The sequence below is a fragment of the Bos grunniens genome, chromosome 4 (genome assembly GCF_055505025.1).
Source record: "Bos grunniens cultivar Pamir isolate PY7600 chromosome 4, Bosgru_T2T1.0, whole genome shotgun sequence".
NCBI classification, from domain to species: domain Eukaryota; kingdom Metazoa; phylum Chordata; class Mammalia; order Artiodactyla; family Bovidae; genus Bos; species Bos grunniens.
The window spans coordinates 100633454-100655458 of NC_141168.1; the positions used below are offsets into that span (position 1 = coordinate 100633454).

Genomic DNA, 22005 nt, shown 5'->3' on the forward strand with positions numbered 1-22005 from the left:
TGCAGTTACAACAGATGGTACATCCCCATGGTAGGAGAGTGATGTCCTCATCAAGCTGTTGATAAAGTTTGTGAAATTTAAATCCTAACATGATTGGCATTGCCATGAAGATATATATTTTGAACAGTCCCATGTATTTTTAAATGTCCTTGTTTTGTAGGAATAAGGGTCACCAAGAGAAATTACCTGACATATGCTTGTCCCTATAAATACTTAACAGTGTTTTATTTGAGTCAAGACACAAGGATAGTTGTTCTCTAGGCAATATGGCATTGTGAACATAGGCATATGGATCTCTCTCTGTAGTTCCCTAAATTGACCACTCAGAGTCCATAAATAGAGAACAACCTGCATCAGTCAGCCCTTGAAACCAGGAGAGAGCTCATTCAGTGGCTAGACGCTTAAAGCAGTTTCTGTGTGCTAAGATGATAATGATATAGGATTGAGGCAACAGAGGCACCAGGGCAAAGGAACAACCCCTGTGAGATGGAGTTAAATTCCTAAGAGAAGTAGGAAGGGACCTGGCAGTCCTGTCCCTGACACCAACAGAGCAGAGTGAAGGCTGGAGGCAAAAACAGTAATAAGCCCATCACTTGGTGCCCACGGCACACCAGCTGGAGGGTGGGTGGAGTCCTTTATAGAGGGAAGATGGCTTTCTTAGAAGTCTGCCCAGTCTGTCCAGTTGACAGCGCCAATGGTGTTCATGGACTAGCTCTTTTCGCCGCCATCAGTCTCCTCAACACCCGTAATTAAAAAGTTAAAACTAGAATATATAGCTGAGAAGAAAAGAAAGAAAAAGGTTCTCTTCTTATTTTAATCTGGACCTAAGTATTCTTTACTGGAATATTTGGGAACAACCTTATCTAAATGTATGAAATGTATTCAGTGCACCTTTTACTTGACTGTTAAACCAAGATGCAAACTAGCGCAGCCACTATGGAGAACAGTGTGGAGATTCCTTAAAAAACTGAAAATAAAACTGCCATACGACCCAGCAATCCCACTTCTGGGCATACACACCGAGGAAACCAGAATTGAAAGAGACACATGTACCTCTATGTTCATCGCAGCACTGTTTATAATAGCCAGGACATGGAAACAACCTAGGTGTCCATCAGCAGATGAATGGATAAGAAAGCTGAGGTACATATACACAATGGAATATTACTCAGCCATTAAAAAGAATACATTTGAATCAGTTCTAATGAGGTGGATGAAACTGGAGCCAACTATACAGAGTGAAGTAAGCCAGAAAGAAAAACACCAATACAGTGTACTAACATGGAATTTAGAAAGATGGTAACAGTAACCCTGTATGTGAGACAGCAAAAGAGACACAGATGTATAGAACTTGTCTTTTGGACTCTGCGGGAAAGGGCGAGGGTGGGATGATTTGGGAGAATGGCATTGAAATATGTATATTATCATCTGTGAAATAAATCGCCAGTCCAGGTTCGATGCATGAGACAGGGTGCTCAGGGCTGGTGCACTGGGATGACCCAGAGGGATGGGGTGGGGAGGGAGGTGGGAGGGGGGTTCAGGATGGGGAACACTTGTACACGCATGGTGGATTCATGTTGATGTATGGCAAAACCAATACAGTATTGTAAAGTAATTAGCCTCCAATTAAAATAAATAAATTTATATTAAAAAAAAAAAAAAACAAAATCGAGTGAGTCTAGAGGAGCTTCCCTGGTGATTCAGTAGTAAAGAATCTACCTGCCAGTGCAGGATATGTGAATTTGATCCCAGGGTCAGGAAGAGCTCCTGAAGAAGGGAAATGGCTTAGTATTTTTTTCTGGGAAATCCTAAAGTTTTTTTTTCTGGGAAATACTAAATGGCTTTAGTATTTTTTCCTGGGAAATCCCGTGGACAGAGGAGCCTGGTGGGCTACCGTCCGTGGGGTCGCAAAGAATGGAACACGACTGAGCAACTAAACAACAGCAACATAGCAAGCCTAGAGTTTAACCCCCAAAGATTAAACAGATAAATTAGATAAATGTAAATATACCACAATTTCAAACACAGGGACCATTCAAATAGCTTTGTTCTGAAACTGTCTAATATAAGAAAAAAAAATCGGATAATGTTTTGTGACCTCAGTCAAATGTTTTGATTTGATTCGAGGGGTTATCCAAACGGCAGAGACAAACAAGCACAAATGGGCTGGGGATGAAAATCGTGCCTATCAGTTCATAAGCTGCATAGAAGCAGTGATAGGTCCATCAGATACTGAAAATATTAATCATGGTGTAGAAAATGAACTCAAGACATCTGTGCTTCGTAAATAAAGTATATGTCTTGTGTTAATTTAAGAAATGATTAATCCAAAACAGTAGCTCTATAATGAATTAATCATAGCCAGAAAGGACTGGCAGTGAGCTTCAAAGTACATTAAATACTGAGAGATAATTCTCAACCATCATTTTAAATATGGTTGCAAAATTGATTAAAGTGTAAGTACATTATCTTACAAACAATGCCTTCTATTATTAAAAAGAAAATAGGTTTCATGTCCTCATTAACTATAGCAGCCTATGAAAGATAAAAGAAATTTTCTGTGATAAAGTTTAGTACAAGAACATCTTCAAAAAGCTTTAAGCAGTTGCTGATACAAGTAGAATTTGATTAATTTTCAGAATAAAGCAAAGACTTTATTTGCTTGACATAAGTTCTTTATTGTGCCTCTAGCTGACATGTAAGTGGATGTGGAGTAGACCATCAGTAGAATCTTCATGGAATTAAAAGTACTTTGGTTACGTAGACCCTAAATTACTAACACATACTTATAATAAGAAAAACAAATCATCGTTGCCACTGCCATTGACCATCTAGCACCCTTGGGCAAAAGGTTCCCAATACAATGGCAGGGCTTTGCACAGAGTTGGCATCTAATACATATTTTAACACATTGAACAAAATAAGAACAAAGGAAAGGAAAGCCTTTTGTAACTGATTTTATTTGTAGATCTTTGGAATATCTTTCATTATCAGACACCTTTGTATTTAATAATGGTGTTTGGTCAGTTCCTACACAGAAACCAAGACTTAAACCCAAGAGAATTTCCCTGTAATTGTGAACTTGCAATCAAATAAACTTGTTTGAAGAAACAATGCTATTTTAAGAAAAAGATAAGATTTTCAGGGAAGGCAATGGATAATGAATACAGTATCAGGAGACTTTATGTAAAATGCTTAGCCATTTTGCTAAATGGATGAATGAATTATTAAACCTATTGCATTTTTCTCAACCTTTGAACCTTAATATATCTTTTGAATGACTCAGAGGAGGCATATCATTGAACATACAGATTTTTTTTTATGAACATACAGATTTGAAGTATGCTGGTTGTGAAATCTGTCATTTAAAATGTTTTGAGATTCAAAATATATATTTTAATGATAAAAAGTTTAAAATAACACATTTGGTATATTTTTAGGCATTAGAACAAAACTTATTTAGCTTTAAAATTTTTGTATTAAAAAAAGATGAGAATCTAAAATGTTGCTTATTAAAATACTGAGGACTCATTTGCCAGATGAATATCACTCCCAATTTATTCTGTCACCCCCACAGCAGTAACTAAATAGACTGTTTAAGAAATATATTATGTCTCCTAGTCAAGCCACACTTCATATTATAGACTTCCAGGAGTTTGGGGTAAAAAATGGGGGAAGAACATGTCTTCTACTAATTGTCATATCATAGTATATAGCAAAATGGGTCAGCGCATAGTTGCTAAAGTCAGATATCAGCTCCCACTAATTAGCTGTGTGACCTTAGGCAAGTTACTTAATCTCTGTGTGCCTCAGTTTCCTCATCTTCAAACTTGAGGTTACTACAGTTGTACCTACTTCATGAGATTGCTGTGATGATTAAAAGAATTTAGTGAATTCAATTTAAGTATTTACTATTATTATTATCAATATAAGTATAGAACATCCCATGTTAATAGTAATTTACTAATAATTGGATATCCAGTTCTTGATACCTTGTAGAATGAAAATTTAGTTTCATTCCCAACTGATGTTTGAAAGTCACATTGATTTTCACTCATTGGCCACAAAGGCTGATGTTGGATTATCTTGATAGCCTCATTTTACTGTTATGACTTCCCTGGTGCCTCAGACGGTAAAGAATCCACTTGCAATGCAGGAGAACCATTTTTAGTCCTTGGGTTGGGAACATCCCCTGAAGAAGGGAATGGCTACCCTCTCCAATATTCTTGCCTGGAGAATTCTATGGACAGAGGAGCCTGGTGGGCCACAGGGATCATGAAGACTTGGACATGACTGAGCAACTGTCACTTTCCCTGTTATGACATATATACATAATATTAATAATCCGCATTAACTGTATTTTAATACATTATGGCCTATTTTAGATGTATTCGCCTGTGTGTGTGTGTATGTGTGTGTGTGTGTGTGTGTGTTTACTGAAACTTTCTCATTTATCCTTCCAAGATCACTTCGGGTAGTACTTAGAAGTATACACTGAAGATCATGGAGCCAGACTGCATGAATGTGGATCTAACTCTCTTCCTAGATATATGACTTTGGGAAAGTTACTTAACCTTTCCATACTCAGTTTCCCCATTTGGGAATAATTATCCACCGCCACCACCCCAAAGAGAGATAACTGAAATACCTATCCCATGGGGTTTTGTGAAAATTATATGACTTAATATTTGTTAAGTACTTGGGGGACCATAACATTGCCTGCTGCTGCTCCTGCTGCTGCTAAGTCGCTTCAGTCGTGTCTGACTCTGTGCGACCTCATAGACGGCAGCCCACCAGGCTCCGCCGTCCCTGGGATTCTCCAGGCAGGAACACTGGAGTGGGTTGCCATTTCCTTCTCCAATGCATGAAAGAGAAAAGTGAAAGTGAAATCACTCAGTCGTGTCTGACTCTTCGAGACCCCATGGACTGCAGCCTAATAGGCTCCTCCGTCCATGGATTTTCCAGGCAAGAGTACTGGAGTGGGGTGCCGTTGCCTTCTCCGTAACATTGCCTAGCACATAGTAAATGCCAGTAAGCATTTGTTATTAAATAAGTCATATGCACTCCATCCACAGGTGGGGCTCCTATTCTAAATCTGATGTTTGACATTTCTTGCTTTTTCTTACATATTTTACCTGTCCATGCTTTTCAGCCAGAGACCACCAGGAACATACTTGTGTTTGAACAAGTTGGATTTATTACTTTTTGCAGCAAGGATGCACTCACACTTGGGCAAAGCCATGGCATCTCAGTAGGAGTGTCAGAAAGCACTTATATTAGCATTTGGGCTTCAGTTAAGTAATTATTTTAGGGGAGTTTAAATAAGTGGACTTTGCTATGGATTGAATGCTATAAGGAGGCAGGTGTGATTCTATAAACAGGTTTATCTTAACCTTACTGGAAAGTAGCAAAGACTAGAGGGAGACCAAAACTGTAATAGATAAAGAGGCAAACCTCACTCTTAATTAGCTGGGACATGGGAATAGTTGATATTTTGGTGGTTCCTATGGTGACCTTGTTTTCACTTAGACAATGAAGTAGTCTTATTTTTTGTCGTACTCCATCAGAGCCTAGCTGAAAAGACCAAGCCAGTTCACAGACAATGGTGGCCACTCCCTCTTTTTCAGACACATATTTATCCCCAAACATGATGATAATACTTGCTTTTTAAAACTTTATATGAGTAGTATCATTTTGTATATATTCTTCTTTGGTTTGCTTTCTTCACTCTGATACACTTGTGTATTTCATCTTAGTGGTGATTGTACTATAGTTTTATTTGCACCTCTGTATAACATTGTATTGACACAGTAGTATGGACACCATCATTTAAAATCCATTCCCTTTTTGTTGGACACCTGAGTGTTATTCCTAGATATTTTCAGTTATAAACAATGCTGCAATGACAATTCTTGTAAATATTTCCTGAGGTAAATGATGTCTGATGACTTTTTCCAAGGTATATACCTGGGAGTAAGCCTGTCTTCAAACATTTGAGAAGAATATTCCAAGTTATTTTCCCAAATGTTGAAAACAACCTAGTTTTCTAGAAGTGGTGTTTAACTGTTGTGGCTGCTTCACATCTTCTTCAGCGCTTGGTTTGGCAAACATATAAGTTTTTGGATAAACTAGTAGATATAAAATGTCATTTCAGATTTTATTTTTCTATTAACCCTCATAGTCTTTGACTTTTAGTGGTCTATCCTCTTGTATTCATTTCTTCCATCTTATTCTCTTTGTTCCATTTTTTTCTGTTTCTTTGTTTCTTCTTTCTTGCCTTCCTTTAAATGTATTACAACAGTTTTGTTATTGTTATGTTGTTTCCCTTGGTTTAGAAGTTATATATTCTGATCCTATTTATATAAAGAGATTACCTTAAAATATTAAAGTCCAGACCCAAATGAATATAATCTATAATTAATATGCTAACCTTGCCAAGGGCTGTAAACTATTTTATCTCTGAGTACCTTTCACCAGCTTACATATTATATAGTCTTGTATTTTATTTCTATATTGCTATTTGTAACTGTCTGTATTAGATTTCTATAACTACTATAACAAATGACCACAAACTGGATGTTTTATCTTCTAGTTCTGTAGGTCAGAAGTCTGACATGGGTCTCACTTGACTAAAATCAGGGCTTTGGTAGAGCCATATTCCTTTCTAGAGGCTCTAATGAACACTTGTTTCCTTGCTCATTCGGATTGTTGGCAGAATTCAGTTTTCCGCATTTGGAGAACCAAGATCTCTGTTTCCTTGTTAGTTGTTAGTTGGGGACTGTCCCCAGCTTCTAGAGACCATATTCTTTGGCTTTTATCCCTTTCCTCCAAAGACAGAAATGGCAAATCCTCTCATGCTTTGAAACTCTGCTCTTCCTTATCCCATCTCTCCTTTCTGACCAGCTGGGAAAGGTTCTCTGCTTTTCAGGACTCATGTGGTTAGATTAGGCCCTCATCTTAGGGCTTGAACCCTGAATCACATCTGTAAAGTCCTTTTTCCCATTAAGATAATGTATTCACAGATTCCAAGGATTAAGGCATACGATCTTTAGGAGACCACTGTTCTGCCTTCCACACTCTCTGTTTAAACATCAATTATGCTTTTACAGTTGGTGTTTGCTCTTACTCACGTTTAATATTTTCTTTGGTCACTGTTCCATCTGCCATCTTAGTCCCTGCTTTTCTGTTCACTTCCCTTTGTATGAGAAAAAAATCCTTTAGAAATGTCCTTAATGATGGCCTGTTTAGTTAAACTTGCATGTTCTGACTGAAAATGCCCTCCTTTGTCCCTGGTAATTAAAGAAATCTAGATATGCAGGTTCGATGAATTAGGATCAGTAATGCCCCAAAGGAAAGGCCAGCTTTAGGATTCTGGTACTATACAGGATTTGTGCTCTGGATCTGGGGAATCATTTGAGGATTTTCCTTTCTTATGATCCCAGTTATAAAGTTGAAAAGTTTTATTTTTAAAATAACATATAGGCTTCTGCTTCCAGGAAGATAGAGAAGATGTAATTTTTCCTAATTCTCTCACTAAATTAAAAAAAAAAAAATCCTTTAGTAAACAGACCATAAAATGACTCTGAAAGATGGAGAAGGAGGCAGACAAGCTAGAGATTTTAAAACTCAAGAAAAGACAAATGCTGAGTTCCCTTGGTGTATCTTTTCCTCCCATGTCTCAGACTTGGAGTGAGAGAAGAAAATCACCCAGAAACGCCTGTGGGAGCAGATTTTGAAAGGATCCAGCAGATACCTATTCAGGCAATGTTAGAATTTGCTTCCAACACCATATGAAAATTAAAATGTATTCTCTATCTATAAAAAACTAAACATGTAAGAAGGAATGATACTGGTTGGTAGAGTGGATTAAAAAATATGACCCAACTATACACATTCAACAAGAAACCTCAAATATAGCAATAGCCCAGGTTGAGAGTAAATAATGAAAAACAATAAATCATGAAAATATTATTCAAAGAAAAGCAGGAATGGGGTATATTACTATCAGACAAATTAGATGTCAAAGCAAAGAAAATTACCAGAAAACTACTCTGACTCACTGAATATGGAACAGGAAACTTCTATCCAGACAGCAGTAAAAGAAGGAACAAACAGCAAGCTAGTAGGACCAAAAGGAAGCTGCAGCCCAAAATCCCTCATAAATACAGATACAGAATCCCATAGCAAAATATTAGCCAACAGAATTCAGTTATACATTCCAAGAATTGAAGACTGGGACCAAGTACAGTTTACTCAGGGAAACATGGCCAGTTCAGTATTGGAAAAATCAGTTCATATAATCCACCACGTTAACAGCCTAATGAGCAAAAGTTCACACGATAATATCAGTCAGTGGGGAAAAAGAACTGAGCAAAATTTACCACCCATTTATCATAAAAACTCTCAGAAAAATAGGACTAGAGAGAAACATCCTTGACTTGGTAAAGATCATGTACCAAAACCTATAGCTAATGTTATACTTAATGGCGGAAGACTGAATTCTTTCCCTGTAAGATTAAGAACAAAGTGGATGTAGGCAGTCTTTGTAGCTACATCACTCTAATCTCTCTCTACTTTACGGCAGTTCCTTTTTTTCTGTGTGTCGTCACATGGCCTTCTCATAAGGACAACAGTCATTGGATTTAATTAAGACTTACCTGAGTCCAGTAGGACCTCATTAGCTAATTATTGCAGTGACCCTATATCCAAATAAGGTCATGTTCTGAGCTTCTGCTAAGTCACTTCAGTCGTGTCCGACTCTGTGCGACCCCATAGACGGCAGCCCCCCGGGCTCCCCCATCCCTGGGATTCTCCAGGCAAGAACACTGGAGTGGGTTGCCATTTCCTTCTCCAATGCATGAAAGTGAAGTTGCTCAGTCGTGTCTGACTCTTAGCGACCCCACAGACTGCAGCCTAGCAGGCTCCACCGTCCATGGGCTTCTAGAAGACACGAATTTGAGGCAGGGTGGAGAGGGAAATACTATTTGACCCAGTACATGTACCCTAGCTGTATCAATATCAATATTCTGGTTGTGGTATTATACTATAGTTTTGTGAGATCTAATGGGAGAAACTGGGTAAAGGATATGTAGGATCTCTGTGAAATTACAATTTCATGTGAATCTATACTTATCTCAGAATAAGGCACTTAATTTGAAAAAAATTACATATTCACTATTCTTAGGGATTATACAAAGAGTATATTTTCACAATACCATATTGGCCTCATTACTGGAAACAAATGATTAAGTTTATCTCCTATAAGGAATTTTTGTCTATTGTAATACTCTATACAAATGCAAAATGTTTCAGACCTACAAAAATTGCTAAGTCTAGAAAATAAAATTCTTTTATGACCTTGTGAAGCATACAGAGTACATATAATTATTTTTTTAATTTTATTTTATTTTTAAACTTTACATAATTGTAAAAACCCTTTAAATCATATGAGAACAATAAAATATCTCCTTTATTTTCAAGAGATCAACAATAAGACTTTAAAAAATCTAATGTATACTTCTTTGGACCTTATACTGGAAGAACAGTTTCTTAATAATTTCTAGTAAAATTATATAAGAATGATGACTGGGCCATGCTAAAAAATTCATTTCTCAGTGTTTGAGAATAAGGGATCAGCAATAAATGCTATATTATGTAATATAAAACTGTAGGAGTTATATCTCACAGATTAATCTAGAACCTAATAAGATCTTCTGTGTCTGTTCTTTACTTCATTATTGAATCACACTGAATTCAGATAAATCTTGAGCCATTGCAAAAAATAAAAAAAGACAGCTTTTGAAGAGTTCGGCTCATACCTGTGATTTACATTAATCAGCATATACTGTTTGAAGGCATAGAGTTGACTCTGCTGAACCTATGTTTCTCACTACCCAAACCTCCTCTTACTTTCCCTGATGGTTTCATCCTGGTTACCTCCACTGGTCAGTCTGTATATTGGGCATGAGGCTTGAAGTGGTAGCCCCAATTTGCCACCTCTTTGTATGCCAGGGAAGGTGTAAGACAGAACCCAATCAGTTAGATCAACAATTGTGTGATTCATATTTGTAAAACTGGCTGAATACATTTATTTACAGTATCTTTTTTTAAATAAAAAAACTGAAAATGCAAAACAAAACAAAACAAAACAGCATATACCGGATAAGAAAATCTACAGTGAAAATCATCAAAGGAATAGAATCATACACAAATACATATTCTCCACTGTGTTTATTTGATTAATGAAAGATAGATAGAAAGTTGTCTGTGAAATTGAGGCTTTTATCAATGGAAAAAAATGCACAGTGTGAAAGTTGTGAATTAAGTTTTATTTGGGGCAAAATGAGGACTATAGCCCAGGAGACAGCATTTTAGATACCTCTGAGAAACCTCCAAAGAGGTAGGGGAGAAGGTCAGTGTGTGTGTGTGTATGTGTGTGTGTGTGTATATATATATATATATATATATAAAATTTTGATGAAGGAAATACGTGCAATCAGGCACACATTTTTTGCAGAAGGTTGCTGCTAATCATAAGGAGCAGATGTCACTCTAAAGGATTTTAGTGTTTTTCTAGATATGAGGAGATGCAAGAAGTGGGCTCATAAAATCTTCTGAAGCTATCTATCTGAAAGCCTGTCCTGTTAGTTTTACCCAGAGCACAGAGTGCCTCCTTCTGGGTCTCCACACTGAACCCCTTTCAGAGTGTGTTGAAGGTCAGCTGTCACAGCAGCTTGCGTTTAATCCTTGAAGAGGCAGATGGCAAGTGCCAATTTTTAGTTGGCACTGTTTTTCAAGAACTGTATTATCTCTGTGCTGAGTTGGCCAGCTTAGCAGAAGATTGTTAAGCATATTTTACTTCAAGAAATACTTCCTTAAGCCTTTATTCATCATATTTCTTTTAGTAGTTAAAGAATTGTGAGTTATTATTCTTCTTTGTTTACTCAAAATACACCGTTAAAATTAAACTTTAGAAAAATGGCCAGGAATTAATGTTTTTATCTGTTTCCTTAATTAAAAAAAAAAAAAAACCTTGTTTCCTCCTAAAGTTTTCAACTTTCTATATAAAATAAATTTCTTCAGGCTTTAATAGTTCTCACAATTGTATACTTTCCAACTCTAATTTCCAAAACTGTATGATAACACCGAACCATAAAGTTACTTTTAGTTCACTGAAAATAAAACACAGAGACTTTTCAAGTAAGTATACATATAAGCATTAATTTAAATCTGCCTGCAATGCAGGAGACCAGGATTTGATCCCTGAGTCACGAAGATCCCCTGGAGAAGGGAACGGCCATCAACTCCAGTACTCTTGCCTGGAGAATCCCATGGACAGAGGAGCCTGGTGGGCTACAGTCCATGGGGTCACAAAGAGTCAGACATGATTGAAGGACTAAAACTTTCACTGAAAGATTCCACACATGAAGGAATTACGTTAACTTGAAGTTGTAGGAGTTTTTCTATGTATTATAGACTTACGTTAGTCAAGGTTCTCTGGAGAAACAGAACCAATAGGTTGTATATAAGTACATTATAGGAATCGGCTCCCAGAATCCTGGGAAGAAGGCCACTGGTGTACTTTCTGGTTTCCCAGAACCAGGAACTCTGATGTCCAAGAGCAGAAGATAGATATCCCAGATGAAGAAGAGGAAAAATGGACCTTCCTTCACTTTTTTGTTCTATTCAGACCTCAGTGGGTTGAATGATGCCCCACCCACAGTGGTGAGGAAAGTCTGCTTTAGTCTACTGATTCAAATGCCAGTCTCTTCCAGAAGTGACCTCACAGACACACCCAGAAACAGTGCTTCACCTTCCCTTAGCCCAGGCAAGTTGCCACATGAAATCAACCATCCCAAGATTCTTATGCCTGTAAGAATATTAAAAACAAATCATTTTATGTGAGATACATATTATCAGTGTCATTTTTTTTATATTCAGACAAATGAAGCATTTATTTCTGTATTTTCTGTCATTACTGTGCCAAGGTCTTTCACTGTTGGGAAGCAATCCAGTTAATCATTTTTGGCTTTGGCTAATGTTACGATACAAATTAGTAGCAATTCTGATAAACCTAAGTGAGAATGCGCATGGTGCTCAGGTTAAGCAAGTTAGGGATGCCCAGTCATGTATTTTCACTTCATTGTGTATGGGAGGGGAGAAGGGGAGGGCTATGACTCAGAAGGGAGGGAAATAAGTACTTCTTGGAGGAAAACTCTGTAGAATATTTTTCAGAACTGAAAAATGTGGCAGAAAGAGGAGTTAATATACTAGCCTTTATGATTGTGTGTGTTTCTGTATGTAGAAAGTTGAGGGATATGCAAGTACCTAAGTTTGCTTTAATATTTAAACTACAAGTAGATATATTGAATATTTTTATTTAAAAGTTGGGATATTATAGTTTAAAATATTTTATTTTCTCTATGAACATCTATATGCAATCCCATGTAATTGGAATTTGATAGTCCTTAACGTGGGCTTCCCTGCTGGTTCAGCTGGTAAAGAATTTGCCTGCAATGCGGAGGACCTGGGTTCAATGGGTTGGGATGATCCCCTGGAGAAGGGAAAGGCTACCCACTCCAGTATTCTGGCCTGAAGAATTCCATGGACTGTATTGTCCATGGGGTCGCAAAGAGTCAAACACTACTGAGTGATTTTCACTTCACTTTTACATAAAGAACCTAAGAGTTAAATCTCTTATTATGTCAGGCTTTTTGTGCTACATGGATGGGCTTTTCAGAGTACCAGACTATAACAGAAGCTAGCTGTCATTAAAGGAAATGTGTGTCTAAGACATTTGCTTCTTTAAATTTTTATGACAGTAGTAAACTTGATTCTCTTCTGATGTCTTTATAGCTTCAAGTATCTTTCTCACTTAGTCATTTTTAACCAGAACTATGGACACCATCTGACATTAACTGTCAAATGTATGTGTTGTACAAAATAGCCAAATTGCAGTCATCAAAGGAAGAAAGAAGCATAGGCTAGCAGTATTTATCCACAGTTCATTGATCAACTCATGAACATACATGGACAGTTATAAATTAGTCCCTTTAGCAGTTCTGAGCTTTGGATCACATACGCAGGTGCTGTACTCTTGAAAGTTCTGGAACACCTGGTGAGTCATGCAGTTGGAGATACAGATGCCCCATTTGGTCCTTCATCATATCCACCAGGTACCTTTCTGTGGGCCAAAACAGAGACTATTGTGCCACAAGGCACTCAGTGGAGATTTTCCATAGACATTTATTTCCCCTCCTACTCTGTTCAGTCCTCCAAAGTAAATTCTACATTTTTAGAATCTGACTATAAAATTTTAGAAATAAAATTAGCCATAAGTATTGTTTTATTGGCTAGGAATATTAGACTCAGCATTATTAATTGCATAGTGGTGAAGCTGAAGATTAAACAGTTTTAGGACTTCTAGCCCAGTTTCCTTTGATGACACCACATTGCTTCCTTTTCCCCCTTCTCCTTCTCCTTTTATTCTCAGGATGGAGCTGAGAAGCATTGAAGTAATGTCTTTGTGACACTTCTCTAAGCATTTTTCCTTCTTCATACACATAGAAGAATCATATTATTGACCAGTACTATGTTTAATGCTTAAGGGATCTCTCTTTGTCTCCAAACAGCCCCAAAACCAGTGGACTTGAAATCATGCACTGGCCCTGTCCCCAACACGACACAGCTGTGCCACATTCCCTGTCCTATTGAATGTAAGGTTTCACCTTGGACAGCTTGGGGACCTTGTACTTATGAAAACTGTAATGACCAGCAAGGCAAAAAAGGTATGTAATACTAAAATGGCATGCTTGAAACTCCCATCAATGGAGTCAAACCATGAATTATTAACAAATGCTGCTGCGTGTTCCTGTGATCATTTGTTGACAGTATTTTCTAGAATGGCTAAAGAGTACTGATTACAAAAAAAGTATAAACCCACTCTGGTAATGACACCAGAAGATAAAAACTGCAGAATGTAGGCGAGATGCTTATTATTTTAGACAACAGATGGAGAACATCTAAGGCAGTTGGTGCAGTGGTTAAGATGAGCTATGGTGTCATACTGACCTGAATTGGGAAACCTGTTCTGTCCTCTACTGTTTAGATAAGTTAATTAATGTAAGTCTTTATCCCCTCATCTGTAAAAGTGATGTAATCTGATCTGGCACCCATGTTTTCTTTAAAGATCCAAGGAGATAAAACATAAAGCATTTATTTCATTGCCTGACCCATAGCTAGTACCTAATAAATAGAACTCCTTATTATTTTAAGATGAGAAAATAATGACTATTACTTTTATGATGCAAATGTTATATCTGAAAGAAGTAAAATAAATGCAGTTGTTTCTCATGTGGTAGGCACGGTAGAGTGATTTTTCACATGATCTAGTAATTGAAAACACTTTTCTATTTTGTGTCAAAGGACAGCTTTCTAGTGATTCTAGTATGTTCACTTAGTAATGGACAGACTTACTAATTTTGTCATACAATGTCAGACAAGGCAACACTTAGGTGCTATTAAAGCACAGAGCAGGTCTTTGAATACTCCTCATTAGAACCCAGATGGATTATATCCCTAATTCAAATTTCTGGGGAGTCTAAAATCAACTAAGGCTCAAAGAGACAATTTCCTGAGATCATCCAACTTCTCAGAGGTTCCTTTTCAAGTTTAACCACATAAGCCTGTTGAGGAATTCAAAGTAATACCACTTTTATTGGGATCATGAATATTTCTGAATGGATTGAGATTTTATGGTGTCTTTGGAGATTTCATTGTCTTTGAACATTTTATAACTACAGACTTTCCAAATTAACCAAAAGCAAAATCTCCTCTCTCTTTTTCTCTCTCTCCAGCTCTTTTCTTGCTTTATTTTTACTATAGTAAACTAACACTAAAAGTCCCTCTTTGGCCATTTGTTCATTCATGTATTCATCTAATAAATTATTAATGAGCTCCCATTAAACTAGAGTTTGGGGATGGACTAGTGAATAAAGCACATATGAATTTTACCCTTTACCTTCATCCTGCTTTAACTTAGGGTTTCATTCAGCCTTCTGAAATATTCAACCCATGATGGTAACAAAGGATATTTTCCTTCCCCAACAATTCAGGTTTCAAACTGAGGAAGCGGCGCATCACCAATGAGCCCACTGGAGGCTCTGGAGGCACTGGGAACTGCCCTCACTTACTGGAAGCCATTCCCTGTGAGGAGCCATCCTGCTATGACTGGAAAGCGGTGAGGCTCGGCGACTGTGAACCAGATAATGGCAAGGAGTGCGGTCCAGGCACGCAAGTTCAAGAGGTTGTGTGCATCAACAGTGATGGTAAGAAAGATTATCTGTCCTCCTTTTATTTTATGGTTGTTTTGTTTGGCCCTGGAGAAATACTTTTCCTTGTGTTAAAATATCATGTCTTCTCGCAGCATAGCTGGTTCTGTTTACAAACACAGAAACAGCTGCCCCTTCCATCCTTTCTTCTTTCCTTCCTCTTTCTTCTCTTTCTCTCTTTCATTTTTTCTGATGGTGGCTGTGGGGAGGGTCTTTAAACAATCACAGGGTATTTTCACTTTTAAAATAAGTAACATGCAATAAGAAGCCATCATCAAGACAAGGTGTAAAAACAATGAGAGGTAACATTTTTCTAAGATTTTTTAATTTGCCATAGAAAGTGGTATGTAAATAAAGAAGAGTTGTTAGCTTTGGTTGACTTGATTTGAGAAGCCTTCATCTCCCACCCTTAGTGTGTCTTAGTAATGATTACCAAGCCATGATTCCTATTGCAGCCTAGAGTTCCTCCTGAATCAACCTTCTGAACTCTGGGACTCTCCCTTCCAGGAATGTCATAGAGCCCCCCTGGGTGAGGATTTTCCACAAAGTTCTCTTCTTGAACCATAGGAATTACCCAGGACTTTACAACTGATTTTTGTTTGATAAAATATATTGCCTTGCTCTCAGCCTTGACTGAAGATTTTTGCATCCTTTCCAAGCGTGATGCTGCTGTTTCAGGGAGATTCCCCCTGACTCTTTAGCAATCCCTGAATTACACTTAGGAAACACAGAACTCCCCCAGACGTAGTGTAAATCTCTGGCTAAAATTGTCTCTAAGGTCCCTTCCAACTCTGGAATCCTGTGACTGCACATCAGAGCAGCGTGAGCACCACGCCGCAGGGTCCCATGGATGACAGTTGCCGCTGTTTACAGCATGCGCAGAAACGTTCCGGTGCCCCCGCAGGGCCACTGGAACATCTGGTAACCGTCATGATTCCTTCTATCCTATTTCCTTCCAGCAAACAGAATCTTTTCCTCCTGTGACTCAATCACTGCTCAGTAGAGAAGGATACTCTCTGGGGTAAGAGACTGACAAGCACTGCCAGGACTGAGAAATGAGCCTTTCAACTTTGAAATGTGCAGTGTTGTCTTTGTCTGGTGTCTCAGGTAGTCGAGCAGGACCGCATCAGGTAAAATCTGAACCGGCACTGGAGGCTGGAAGGTGAATGTGAAGGGGATTAGAGCTCCAGATACTTGACAGTGAATGTTGTTCTTTTCTCTGTAGATATAATTAGTTATGATACATCCTCTCTTTAGCTTGTACCCAGTTCTACTCTAAAGGGAAAGAAAAGAGGATTAACATCTAGGAGAAAGGACGCAAATGGAACGCATCCTGCTATGTTTATAAACCCACTTCAAATCCTAATTTGAATCAAATGACACTACATTACCATGTGAGTTGCTGGAAAAGCAGTAAGGGTCATATTTATTTTAGCATCATTAGTAACTCCCTTAATGATACTGCTTCTTGATTCCTTTTCCTCAATTTAAATAATTTTTCTTAACCTCCTAGAGACCTAGGGAGAAACTGGGATCCCAAGTATTATTAAAAGTATATCTGTGTGGGCTAGGATGAAAACAGCTCTAAGATGAAAAGTTAATTATGCATGGAACTTCCGGCTAAATGTTATAAAATGAAAAATCAGATCTTACATATCGCAGTGGTCTTCCTGGATGTTTGTACAAATTGAATACATTTGAAATATACTAGAGGAGCTGACTATTTTAAAAACATTAGTGATTAATTTTGTCAGGTAAAAAAATATTTTGTAGGAGAATCACTTCCCAAATTTTCTTATGGAACGTTGAGACAAGCAGACAAATGAGTTAGCTATGTCTAGTTACATTCAAAAATAATGTGTCATAATCTGAAATACAAGTTGATAACTCAGTATACATAAGGCAGATTTCACTTTGTCCACCAAACAAAGACAATGAATTTTAAAAGGTAAGAAATGTGTTACTGAAATTCAGTTTGTTATTATTGTTCTTTATCAGGACATCTCCTCTGTCATTATGTTTTACTCCCTGACATATATTAGTTGTAGGGCAACTCAATACTTTAGCTGGCTTAACTCCAGAGATATATAAAATCAAGAGAATCTTTTATTATAAATCCTAGAGCTGTTCAAATTTATTATACCTGAAAAATAATTGCACTGCTAGAATCAGCTCAAAAGCTGGGGACCTGTAAGTGCTATACGAGTATTATCATGTGGTCATCTGGTAAAGTGTTTAGCAGCTGCATTGAATGTCATTTTGTAATTAAATCGAGCCCAGGGAATTAAAGTTGATTAGTTGTACAGACTGTACCTCTAGGCCTGTCTGTGGCTATAGATTTTGTTTTATAATTAAGTTACAGCTCAACTAGGGAAATGAGGAATTAGAGCCTGTGAATCTAACAAATAATTTTAAAAAAAAATCTTTTTTCTCCCAACTTCCTCACAAATTTCACAACTTTGTTAATGATCACAAAGTGTCTAAAGTCTCTTTTCTTCTAAATTATTCTTTACCAGGCTTTTGGGATCATTAGGATTTGTTGCTTGCTGTTACTGTTCATTTTCCCAGCTGACTTCTAAGGAGCAGGATTGGGAAAGACTTGGAAGAACCCCCAAGAGAAGTTTTGTATAGATTCTCTGACAGAGGGGTGTAACAAAAATGAGAGACAAAGGAGAACTCAAGGAGGCAATTAGCCTCTCTAGAAAGAGAGGAACGTTTTATGTGTAACAGAAAAAAAATATTACTCATAATTAAAAGACCTTCAGAAAAGCAGTGCCAGATCTCTGAGCACAAAGGCAGGAACTTTGCACCAACGGTCTGGTGTGATGGGGCAGCGGGTAAGTGGGATCCTCAAGGATGCTGAATCTGTGAGCAAACCCAGAATCTGCCTTCTTCCAGGTTTAGCAGGATTTGTCTGTGTTTTCGGAGAAGGCAATGGCACCCCACTCCAGTACTCTTGCCTGGAAAATCCCATGGATGGAGGAGCCTGGTGGGCTACAGTCCACGGGGTCGCTGAGAGTCGGACACGACTGAGCGACTTCCCTTTCACTTTTCACTCTTATGCATTGGAGAAGGAAATGGCAACCCACTCCAGTGTTCTTGCCTGGAGAATCCCAGGGACAGGGGAGCCTGGTGGGCTGCCGTCTATGGGGTCGCACAGAGTCGGACACGACTGAAGCGACTTAGCAGCAGCAGCAGTCTGTGTTTTATTTAAAGCTGTAAATTGATGAGGCAAGTGTACTTTGTTTCCCAAATTGGTTCCTTAGAGACAGAAGGAAAGCAGGGCTATTAGGCCGAAAGTGAAAAATAGTCTGTAATCTTACTGATTATGTAAGGATACTATGAATCAAATATTGTTTCCATCTAAGATGATATAAAATCATACTATGCATATAAAATGATGCTATCCATATTTCATTATCATGTGTTCTATTCCAGGAATCTGAATACTGATACCTTTCTGTGTGAATTTCAAAACTACTGTTTTCCTGGAGTTTCTATGCTGCCTTTCTCATTTTTATCCACATGAGTAAAAGTTAACATCTAACCAGTGACACTGACATGCATGAGTCATATTCACACTTGACAGAGATTTTTATGAAACCCTAAAATAATATTTTTATAGAAGTAAATCAATACAATCCCTGATTACACAGCTACTTACATTAATGGTACAATAGTAAGAGCAGTATCCAGCCATGACCTCCAAGTGTATTATACTGTTATTGAAGCTCAATTCCTTCCTCTTCTATTAGGTAAAGTGTATCAAAATTCAACTAACTGGGAATGTCATGATTATATAGATAACCTTAAATTATTGCAATTCATTTGTTAAGAGTAACTGACTTACTCTAAATGTCATTAACAACAAATGTTTAACATACACCTGAACCCTGATTGTAGCACACCATTGTGTCATGCCACTGTGGTTAAAAACTATTGGATTTCTAAGAATGCCAACAGATTTTTCATGTACAGATAAAAAAAAATTACGCATAATTTTAGGGCTTTCCAGGTGGCTCAGTGGTAAAGAATCTGCCTGCCAGTGCAGGAGACACAAGAGACACAGGTTCAGTCCCTGAGTTGGGAAGATCCCCTTGATTAGGAAAAGGCAACTCATTCTAGTGTTCTTGCCTGGAAAATCCCATGGATAAAGGAACCTGGCAGGCTGTAGTCCATAGGGTCGCTAAGAGTCACACATGACTGAGCGACTGAGCATACACATAAATAACATTAGATGTTTTAAGTCATCTATAGATAGATATGAGATATATGTACATATGTATATTTTTATTATATGCAAGTATTTTTCAAATTACCCTGTAAGATGCTAGATCTGCTTTGTCAAAGGGTATCTTGGATCCCCCAGTATCAAAATCTCCTTAAGTGTGCTATAAAACCAGATTCCTATCTTATCTACAGACTCACTTAATTACAATATATGGAGGCAAGTTCCAGAAAGCTGCATTTTATGGAGATTTCTGGATAATTCTGATGCATGCACAATGAAGTTTGTGAACCCCTGTACTAAAATGAGAACAGGATTGTTTTGGTGGAACCTAGGAACTGACTCTTTTATCCAAAGACTCCCAGCACCAAAGCAAACTGGCTGGATTTGGGTAATGCTGAAGAAGACATAAGGTTAAGACAACTAAGAGAGTAGTACTGAAGCAGGTCTTTAAAGTAAATTTTTCTGCCTGTTTTGGGAACCATTTCTGTATATCGGCAGAAGTTCCAGAAGAACAAACTGTGAAAGATGGTTGAAGATGACTCTAATATCCCAAGCACTGGCTTGTCATATGACTTCTTAATCTTTCTTAATTTTTACCACCAATTTCTTCCTCTCCCTCATGGAACAAGATATGTGTCCGCATATGAGTAGAAGGAAGGAGAGACTTGAATACTATTTCTTTCCTAAGCAGTTCATGTTGTACTTCTTTTTTCCCAGGTATTCAGTATTAAGAGGAATGTAAAACTTGGTATCCTGAAGTAAATCAGGAATAAACACCTAAAAAGTATGGAAAATTTTTGTGTCTGGAAAATAGGACTCGGTATGGGGAGAAATGGGGCAAGGCTGTTCTATTTTAAGTCTTGCTGTACATACAATATATATGCAATTTGCAAATCATGTAAATGCTGAATTAATTTGTCCAAATATATATTTATTAGAGAACAACAGTTTGGAGGGGGATAGAGGTATTTGGAAAAGAGTATAAGAGGTAAGGAGAAAATCATCCCAGGAATAGAGATTACAAAGCTTCTAGTTGAAACTAATATTTGGTCTGATTGAGAATATTCATGAGCTGCCCTAGAGACATAGACCACGTTGAGGATTGGGATGCCAACAGTTGATTAAGGATGTGCTCTCAGGGAAAGCCAATAAGAAAATGGGGAATGAAGAAGCAAAATATTGAAAGGGGAGTGTGTTTTGGGTACCCAAGACCACCCCCAGGTCCTTAATTAAGGAGAGGAACTTATAGAACTTAGTACATGATTTATTTTATCAAAAGGACACAAAGCAAAATCAGCAAAAGAAAAAAGTGGGGGCAAAGTCTGAAGAAAACCAGGCGCAAGCATCTGAGAGTCCTCTCCCAACAAAATCACATAGGATGTGCGTCATTTTCCATCAGTGAATTGTGACATGTGTGAAGTGTTGTCTACGAGGAAAGCTCATCTGAGCCCAGGAGTCACGAGTTAGTATTGACTCAGCCATGCAGTCACCTTCCGTTTGTGTGCTGTGCTCAGTTGTGTCCGACTCTTTGCTACCCCAAGGTCTAGCACACCAGACTCATCTGTCCATGTGATTTCCCAGACAAAAATACTGGAATGGGTTGCCATTTCCTCCTCCCATTGGATCTTCCTGACCCAGGGATCAAACCCCATCTCCTGCATTGGCAGGTGGATTCTTTATCACTGAGCCACTAGGGAAAGCCTGACCTGCTAAGTAGCACATACCAAAATTGCAGACTCCCACAAGGAAAGCAGTCTTTCAGTCTAAGCAGCAATTATTTGTAAAAATGCTTTATGCACAGTGAGCAAAATTTTAATTATTTGGAGAGCATGGAAAGTGAAAGTCGCTCAGTTGTATCCAACCCTTTGCAACTCCATGGACTGTCCATGGAATTCTCCAGGCCAGAATACTGGAGAGGGTAGCCTTTCCCTTCTCCAGGGGATCTTCCCAACCCAGGAATTGAACCCAGGTCTCCCTCACTGTGGGCAGATTCTTTACCAGCTGAGCCAGAAGGGAAGCCCAAGACTACTGGAGTGGGTAGCCTATCCCTTCTCCAGGGAATCTTCCCCACCCAGGAATTAAACCAGGGTCTCCCTCATTGAATGTGGATTCTTTACCAACTGAGCTATCAGGGAAGCCCAGAGAACGTAGAGCCCTGCAGATATTCAAGTTTCTAGATGCAAGCTATGGGCCAGAGTGATCAAGAGTGTCTAAGGGTAGCAGTCTCAGGCCTGCTAAGTGAACTCCTTTCTGCACAAAGAAACACCGAAGTTTCAGACACAGTCTAAGCAGGTAAGACACTCTGGAGTGTCAATTAAATCCCAAAGCTTATAGTTTTCAAAATAAAGGAGCTGGGGTTTTATACTCTCCAACCAGTCAACCACTGGCCCACAGATGCTATCTGGAAGGAGGAAGGTAGGTCCAGGAAACTTCCAGCTATTATGA

The 22005-nt window shown here is 38.2% G+C and overlaps 1 protein-coding gene across 2 annotated transcripts in view; it reads left to right on the forward strand.

Moving 5' to 3' along the window:
* Positions 1-22005, forward strand: part of THSD7A (thrombospondin type 1 domain containing 7A) — a 546002-nt gene that overhangs the window by 357672 nt on the left and 166325 nt on the right. For both annotated transcript variants that reach the window (XM_086397610.1, XM_086397611.1), the window contains exons 5-6: positions 13632-13787; positions 15114-15326. In XM_086397610.1, the coding sequence (XP_086253736.1) occupies positions 13632-13787; positions 15114-15326 (369 nt within the window). The remainder of the gene's footprint in view (positions 1-13631; positions 13788-15113; positions 15327-22005) is intronic.